This window comes from Vicugna pacos, chromosome 5 (genome assembly GCF_048564905.1).
Source record: "Vicugna pacos chromosome 5, VicPac4, whole genome shotgun sequence".
NCBI lineage: Eukaryota > Metazoa > Chordata > Mammalia > Artiodactyla > Camelidae > Vicugna > Vicugna pacos.
This window is the reverse complement of record NC_132991.1, coordinates 42,419,904-42,428,930: the sequence shown is the minus strand read 5'-3', so window position 1 is coordinate 42,428,930 and position 9,027 is coordinate 42,419,904. Positions and strand designations below refer to the sequence as shown.

The following is a 9,027-nucleotide window of genomic DNA, read 5'->3' as shown; positions in this document are numbered from 1 at the left end:
TAAGAATCATTCTTCTGTCTTTCACCCCATACGTCCCATCAACATCAGACAAATTTCATTCTTTTCATTCTTTAGATAATCTTTCTTCATCCCTCAGCTTCTTGCTTAGGAATCGCTCAACCACTGAAACTCAGTTCAATTACCTTTTTGAAAAAAGCTGTTAAGTGTGTTTTGTAAAAGCAACAGCGTATACGCTATAAACATATTTAGAAAAGGACCAGTAATTGCTTTGATTTTGAGAAGTTTTGTTAGCCTTTACTAAGATTTTATCACTTCAGCTCTGGCTTGGACCGTTGATTTTGTAAATATTTTTGGAGCATTTAATATGGTATCATCTAAAATAATTCATGTATTGATATTCTTGAGAAGAGTTACATTAACATTGTGGTGGATCCCAGGTCACTAAGGTATGTAGCAAAACTGACTCAAAATGTACTTGATTGAGATGTCATAGTTACCAACTTTAAGTCCAGAATTAGTAGGTCCAAAAAAGGAAAAAAGAAACTTGACTAAAAAATATTTAGTAAGCTAATAATTCCTCAGTAATGATTTTCTAAAGTAAAACGATAGATTTTCATCACAGTTCAGTATATACAGTTTAACCCAGCTAACAGATAGAAGCATTTCACAGTTTTCCTGGGTTGGAGTTTGACCTTGAGGAAGGTACTTCATTCCCCTGGTTTTGAAAGATTGGCTCTTAAAAATAAAGGATAGAGATGTCATAGTGAAGAGATAAGCCTTTGGGGGTAAATAATGTTCTGAGCAGAGCATTTTCAGCAGCATTTATTAAAATATTGGAAAGCACTACCATAAAACAGAGACCAAGAATTAAGCAGAGATTCAAGTTCAGACAGTAACTGACCGGTTTCCTTGCCTGTGGATATGTACTCTTAACTGGAGCTATTGCCGGCCTTATCACAACCATGGATGTATGGTGTAAGTCAAACAGGATGTGGTATGTTAATGTCATTTGGGGGGAAAATAGCTGATTCACATAGCAAACATCATAGAATCTATGTAAAAGCATTCATTCTTACAGATGTTTACCTCACGAAGAAACAAAACATGGTGTAATGGAAATACACATCAGGAGACTTGGGTTCTAAATCCTATACTGATGGTGGTGACAACAGGGAATTCTTTCACCTGAATAAACCTCCATTTCCTTATCTCAAAACTGAGGGGCTCAGATTTGACTTCCATTGAAATGCTCACAGGAGCCAGAAGCAGCCTGAATTTAAGATGATACAGTTATCTGACACTAGGGGTCCTGTGGGGTTCTGAAAATTGTGACAGCATGGAGAGTGCGTGTCTTCTATTGGGGACAGTCAGCAACGGTGGATTGTCTCCAGGTGGGAATGCAGTCCTCGTGTTACCATATAATCAGATTTTTCAAGAAAATACAGAAATTCGGATTTTTTTGGTCAAATATCTTGGTTTATTTAAAAACATTTAAGTTGGAAACTAATTTTAAAAGGGGGACGGGGACCCACAGGGAAGGCCAAACGAAACATGTGGGTGGGTTGGGGCTGTGGCCTCCATTTTGTGACTTCCAAATGGAAGCCTCCAGTCTCTCGCTGCTCTGTGGTTGTACCAGAGGATGGAGGAGGAGGGTCATCCTGGGACCACAAGGCACAAACCCTCTGCACAAGTCTAATTAATCTTCTTTTCTCTTGGTTTCATTAAAATATGCATACAGTAGGGAATGAAGGCAACCACAGTCAGTGGGATGGATGCACTTTTACAAAAAGACAGCACATAAAATAAATACTCTGCGTGGGTTGGGATCTTGATGAAATGGTAGAGCTGCAGCGTGGTCAACGAGGCCCCCGCGCAGAGCAGCCGGAAGCTCAGCCCATAGCCGGTTTCCCCTCGGCAGCTCCTCAGGAACATCTCTGAGTGAATTGCAAAGCCCAAGCCAAAGAGGACCCCGAGGTTTCTCACGAGTCCAGCAAAGGGTGTGGTGTCAATGTGGATCCAGTCGGGATTGGCACACCACTTCTTGGCAATGGGCACGGACCACAGCAAGTCAATGTCAAGCAGTCCAAGAAGCAGGTAAAGGCCAAGTGCAAATAGGAAGAGGAAGAGGCTGGTCTTCAGGTATGTGCTCAGGCTGGCTGATTGGATGCTTGGAGTGTGTTCAGAGGCCTCTGCCACAAGCATGCCTGGGAATTAGAGACACTGCGGATGACCGTGTGCCCTTGAGCCCTGCGGGAGTCATTTTTCTCTGCATTAAAGAATCTAGCCATAGTTTTCAATGATAAAGGGCTTTAGAAACCTAGGTTCTAGCTATTTTCCAAAGCCTTTTTTTATGGGCAATAATTAAAAACACACACTTGCCCCATGGTGTTTTCACCACCCATATTAGCACAAGGGGATCTTTCAGGAGTCCAGGGCACTGAGTGAGAACTCTATAGGCAGAATCCTGATCTAGGTGCTTGCAATTAACATTTCAATTGTCATAACCAATTAACTTAGAGCGCCTTTGAAAGGTACACAGGGCTGAACAGCTGAAACTCAATCACAGTGAATGCTGCTTTGGAAATACAAAGCAGCTGTTGAATGAAGTCCATAGTCAGGTAACAATCAATTCAGGTGTTTCAGAGAGAGTGCTATGGTATGCAGGTTGGAAGGCCATTAAGTCCCCCAAACCAAGACACAGGCATGCTGTCCTAAGTGGTGGTTTGGGAGTTGGGCTCAGCTCTAGCCGCTTCAGAGAGACCCATCTCACTAAGAGTAACGTTACACGTTTGTACTGTTGAGTGAGAGTGCCCCATTGTGTACGTGGAGAATTTGAGAGGTGTGTGGAACCACTTAAGCTCCCAGGGTAGCATTAAGAATCAATGGCTTGGTAGAATTACCTGAGATTGGGGAACTGATTGGCAGGGAGAATCTGACAACATAAAACAAATGATACTAAAGTTTTCCAATGACACAAGTAAAGGTAAGTGATCATATTTACCACCAATTACTCCAAGAATAACTTGATGAGGAAAATGTGTTGCTATGAATACTCTGGAGATGCAGACACTGATTTGAATCAACCAAAAAAGACTCCAAAGAAATGACCAGGTCAGTCTACGATGGAAGAATAGATACAAGTGTAAAAAGCAAAGAAATTGTATCACTCATTAAAATGGAGGGGTGGTTGGCATGAATGTGACACCAGGTGATTTCTCAGAGGAATCTTCTAGCTGTGACATAACATTATGATTCTAGAAGTTTGTTTTTTTAATGTTTCTGTGTACTCCATAGGATTTGAAAAACTTTAACAGAGGTTTCTAGTTATCAATGCATTAAACTTGACCAGTGCTATACCCTGAGATTTTAGTAAATGCTATAAAAAGAAGTCAAATTGACATCCTGATAATGATTTTAATGTAGTAGGGGAAATTCAAGTTTAGGGAAATTACTAATATCCACAATGATCAAGAATGAATTCTGTATATTTTTATTTCATCTCATATGTGCTTCCTCTTTCCTCTCTCAAACTTTCGTTGCTTGAAGAAAACCCACTGGAGAGGCAGCTGCCACTCTGATGAAAAGCAGACAAGCATTCCATCAAGGGCAGGGTTTAATTTCAGAGACTCTCAAGAGTCCTGGCTCCTTATTTTTTGACATGTTAGAAAATAAGGGACAGAAAATTGACCTAATATGCTTTGGATCAGAAGCAGCAATGCATAGAAAACTTATAAAAACATTAAAATCCAAGTGATGCCAATTATTTTAATTAAAAAAGAAATAGCAGTAATACATTCTAGAAATTCTTGAGGGTTCTGAATGATTTGTTTCTGATAATTGGACCAAATTGTGGTTATTGAAAGATTAAAGAATAGAAATGAGAGGAAGAGGAAGTACTTTCTTTGCTTCAAAGAGGTGGTAAGCAGGGGTTATCCATATGGAAGCAGGATTTGGTAACAGTAAGATAAGGTGTAGGCACTCAATACATTTTGATGGATGAATGAAATATTGCAGTTATATGAATCAAATTGTTAAGATAATTTTTTTTAGAAGAAGCAAATATTGTTCCAGGTTTGGGAAATGGAGGAGAAAATGAACTACAAGAAAAGGTAAGGCTTATCTAAACTACTTTGAAAAATTATCTATGGATAGAAAATACTAATTTCTTTAAATTACACAACTTTCTACCATTGTTGGTTTGGGTTGGATAATGAAGACATTAAGGCATACAGGTCACTGTCTCATTAGAATGAACTTTAAAGATGTCCAAATTTCTTTGATCATTTGCTTCTTATATTACCCAATATTACTCTGAAAAGTGGAATAGGCAATGAACCTTAGAAATTTTTTAAGAACTTTTGTATAATGGTATGTGCTGTAGTATTTTTTATGCAATTAACTGACATCTCAAGGAACCTAATAATTTATGATTAAAGTTAGAATTGTTTTAATGATAAAGTATTTCAGGAAAGAAAGGAAGGAAACAGCCCAATTCCTACAGAAATTTTGAATAATCTTCAAGTTCTAGGTCTTTCTGAACATTATTAATCTACTAACATTAAATCTATTAACATTCAAATTTAAGTTTGCCTCTAGAATGTTTTTAATTAAAAAGGTTGCACAGTCTTGAAAGCTAGAATATATGTTATTGATATCAAAATCATTGGCTATTCAAAGAAGGAAGCATAGTTATACTCAAGTAACTGATGTGTTCAAGGGGAATAATACCTCTCATCATTCTAGTTAGTCTTAAAGCAGTTAAATTAAATTTAAAAAATTTTAAGTTCAATTTCTAGTTAATCTTTTTTTTTGACGTATAGTCCATTTACAATGTTAGTTAATCTTAAAGCAAGGGAACATGCGTGCAAAAATACTTCTTTCTATAACTTTAGATGACTTATTTATGTGCTCCCAAACTGATTATTATATTATGGAAACTGAAAGGCACATTTAGCAAGTCATTAATCAATTAAACATTTCCAACTCTATAATGTGGCAATAGCTGTGAACTAATTAGAATATTATCTTAAAGCAAAATATTAATTTTCTATTTATTTTGCTATTTTGGGTGTGATAGAATCAAATAAACACATTTCAACAACTAAAAATATATTAAAATGAAAATTTTGAATTAATGTATAGTTGATTTACAGTGTGTTAGTTTCTGGTGTTCAGCTTAACGATTCAGTTTATATATACACGTATACATATATACATTATACATATATACATTTTATACACACACACACACACACATATATATATTCTCTTTCGAATGAATTTTTTAAAAATTTCCTGTGTTTAAAACTATCATAACCCAGTGCTATAGAAGTTGGAGCAAAACTGACCTGTGCAGAGTGGTAGATAACTTATCCATCTGATTGACCATGTGGCCCAGGGCAGCTGTCACCATGACATACCAGACACAGGATGAGCCCATTGCATGGCCAGATGGACTTCCTGCAACAACAAAGTGGCAATCCATTTGAAAGGTGGTTGATAAGAGTGTCCATGTCAGAAATGGGCACTAAAACAGCATGTTAGTCATGAAATTACAGATAACTCAGAAAAACCCGCAGGGCACAGGCTATATGTAATGTTTAGAAATAGATAGAAATAAGGAAAATTGAGACAAATTGAGCCTCAAAACACTATTTCAAAAAATTATCCCCAGAAGGGCTCTGGACCCCTCAGCATCATATCTTCAGTACCAGCAGCTTGCAGTCCACCAGTTCAATCCTCAAGCGCCAGAACGGGAAAACAAAAATTTCCCCCCAGGTTATTCAAATTCATTGAATTCTGGAAATCAAAATGTTCTAGGCTAATGAAGAACTCAGGCTGTTGCTTCAAAATCTGCCATATCCCTACTCAGTCTTCATATCTAATTGTTTTTAATTGATGAGAAATTTGAAGCAATTGTATGCTTATATTCCTTGGGCTGAAAAGTCTCACATGTAAAGGATATCATTGCTATGTCTGATTTACCCATTGGCTGCTATGCACTAGCAGCTACCTCCACATCTGCCTTGCGGCTGGCTGCTGCAATAGGCGTCTTTGTCATTGAACGAATGGGGGAAGCTGTAAAGGGGCCTCAGTTCTGGCTGACATCTGCAGACAGGTAGCCTTTCTACTCCCAGGATGTCTTTCCTATGCGGCTTGATTTTTTTTTTTCTTTTAGTCACATTACTTGCTTTTCTTTCTGAATTTTTACCAAGTAGAGATTCATTCAGGTTAAACAGCAGTCTCTTTTTGAAAAACACTAAGTTAAACAAAGACAAATCTATTTCTTACAGCTCTATTTCTTTCAAATCTACTTCTTATAGAAGAATTTTCAGAGCCTTTTATAGGCTTATGGAGTTGTAAATCTTCAAGGAGTGAATGTAGAATGTAATTTGTTTTTTCCTCAGAAAATGTCTCATAAGACAGAACATGCTGGGAAGTGCTAGAATAAACCAAAGTAGCATTTCAATTATCTCAAAGGTTATCTATCCATCCATCCATCCATCCATCCATCCCACTCTGGTTTCACAAAGATGAAATACACACCATCCCTAACCTGATGGAATATACAGTCTATTGGAGGAGTCAGATATTAAGGAATTAATTTAGATAAACAGCAGGTTTATACTGTATAGCACAGGGAACTATATTCAATATCTTGTAGTAACATATGGTGATAAAGAATATTAAAACAAATATATGTATGTTCCTATATGACTGAAGCATTGTGCTGTACACCAGAAATTGACACAACATTGTAAACTGACTATACTTCAATTTTTAAAATACATAAAAAGAATTAATTATAGTATTCTGTGATAGGTACTGCAACAGATGTATACTTTTATGTAAGCAAAAGTAAAGATATTCAGAAAACTTACTAGGAACACATTCACTGTACTCAGGGTTAGTCTCAGGATGTTAAATGCCAAGAATTTTAGGCTATGTAACAAATTGTGGTGAGGCACAGAGTAACAGTCTTACAAATTAAAACAACATGTAAGTTACCTTTATACATATACTTTTAAAACCTTTTTTATAATCTTAAACTCAGTTTCCATAGTAAAGATTTTACACACATACAGAATCTTACTTATAATAAAAAAGAAAGTGGTCCAAGAAGTATACTTATATAGAGAAAAAAGAGAAAGAAGAAATTTTAAAGAAACAATTTTAAAATTAGAGATAATTTCTACAGGCAATAGTAATACCAAGAAGCCCTTACCTTTCTTTCAGAAACTGTCTATTCTCTCCTCATTCATGTGATTTGTGATTCTCAGATAATGACTTTGAAAGTTGCTCAGCAGCAGATAAAACAACATTTCTAGGATTTTAATATAGTTCTTTGAGAATTTGTTCTAGCTACTTTTTTTTTGTTTGTTTATTGTAGTATCAAACCATGACAGTCTTCCCCAAAATCCAAATATAAAATCTCTTGGGGAGTATTCTGTTAACTTACCCCTTTACAAAGAAACAAATGAAATTTTCTTATCCACTAACAATTTTTCTGTTTATGAACTTTTAGCATCCTCACCCAGGACATTTTCCTGAATATCCTCTATAATATCATACAGTTATTAGACAATAATCATACACAACGGTTCTCTGTTAGAATATGTTTAGTAACCCGAGGCTTCTATAGTTGCTTACCTGGACCTGTTTCACAAGTAGTGGGGAATTGTTCAAGGCATGGATTTGAGTGATTTGGGTAAATCTGAGTTTCTTGGACCCACCAGTAAGGCCGATGACCAAATAATATCCTGTATTTAAAGAAATACAAAAATGTATATATATTTAAATACACAACTATTACATAATTGAAGACTCGCTATTTTCTCCTATAAAAATGACTCAAGCAGAGCGTTGATGGGGAAACTCATGATTTAGAGACCTTGAAAGGACTTGAGTTCTGGTCTGTCTCTTGTTATAAAGGAAGACACAGTCATTTGGGATTTGGGCATCCTAGTTTCCAATAAAAGTTTCCTATTTTCCTTGCAGGGGAAAATACTCTGGGTTCTTTGGATACTTAGACTGGAAATATCAAAGTGGTCCCTGGAATTATCAGTCTATTCATTATGGTGCTGTTCATTTAACTCACTTTTTGGTTAATCACATAATAGGTGTCATAGGCTTTTGAAATTTACTTGTAAGTCAGATAAAGTATACATTCCCATGCTTTTCTATAAATTCTGTTTATGAATAGGTGTTTCAAGTTAACTGATACATTTGAAAGATTTTCCAAGTAAAACTACGCATACCTGAAATGTGATCATTAAGCCAAAGCTACAAATTTAAGAATAAGCTTTAAGAAAAATGAAGTAAAACAGAAAGCTTACCATTTAAAAATAAGATTGAACCAGTCCCCAATGACTGCTACCCATATCATCTTGGTTCCAACTGTCTGATTAAGTTGAAACCAAAGTGGAAAATAAATAGAAAATATATTCCGGGGATCTCCAACATTGGACATAAAATTTAGAAAATTGTAGTAAGCTCGGTAGTCCTTCTGCAAATGCTGAATAAGTAGCACGCCATTCCTATGAAGGAAATCCATCTTGAAAGAGAAGCAGTTCTAAACATAGAACAGTTGGAGCTGAAGTGCTCTGACTTGCTCCGTTTTTATACAGAATCCTCTTGGCATGTCCAGCCATTACTGTGACATGTGATGCTGACCATCTGTGGAGAGAGCATGTCAGCTCTCCTCTGCTGAAAACTCATCCATTTATGATTTTAATTGGTGCCAGACAGGTGAAGTACATGCTGATCTGTGGCAAGTCGAGGGGAAATTTGGGTAGAGACACAATGAATTTCTTATGCAACCTCTCTTTTGTGTGAACAGTTGGATTATGTTTGCTTGAAATTTTTTGCACAGTTCATTTCCCTCAAGGGCAGAAACAGCAATTTCTACGCCTGGCTAGAAGATTACACAAATAATTACTGCATGTCAAATAGCCCTTAAAGCCATGCATTTTAATTTAAAATAGGCTATGGTTCTTTGGCTATTTTATTGGCTCTTTCAGGAAAATGGATGAGTAAATATCTGTGCATGAAAAATGTATGTGATAT

At 36.3% G+C, this 9,027-nt stretch overlaps 1 protein-coding gene across 2 annotated transcripts; it reads right to left on the bottom strand.

Annotated features, from left to right (window-relative positions):
• Positions 1-1,601: 1,601 nt before the first annotated feature.
• On the bottom strand, positions 1,602-8,605 carry G6PC2 (glucose-6-phosphatase catalytic subunit 2). 2 transcript variants are annotated; one of them, XM_006201107.3, is made up of 5 exons: positions 8,298-8,605; positions 7,612-7,721; positions 5,310-5,421; positions 2,963-3,078; positions 1,602-2,165 (listed from the first exon to the last, which is right to left on the bottom strand). In XM_006201107.3, exons 1-5 carry the CDS (start codon positions 8,513-8,515, stop codon positions 1,654-1,656), a joined length of 1,068 nt encoding a protein of 355 aa, XP_006201169.2. In that variant the 5' UTR covers positions 8,516-8,605; the 3' UTR covers positions 1,602-1,653. The 2 variants fall into 2 exon arrangements, with proteins under 2 accessions (XP_006201169.2, XP_072818202.1); XM_072962101.1 differs by lacking the exon at positions 2,963-3,078 and having other exon boundaries at positions 2,141-2,165; positions 8,298-8,515.
• Positions 8,606-9,027: the final 422 nt, after the last annotated feature.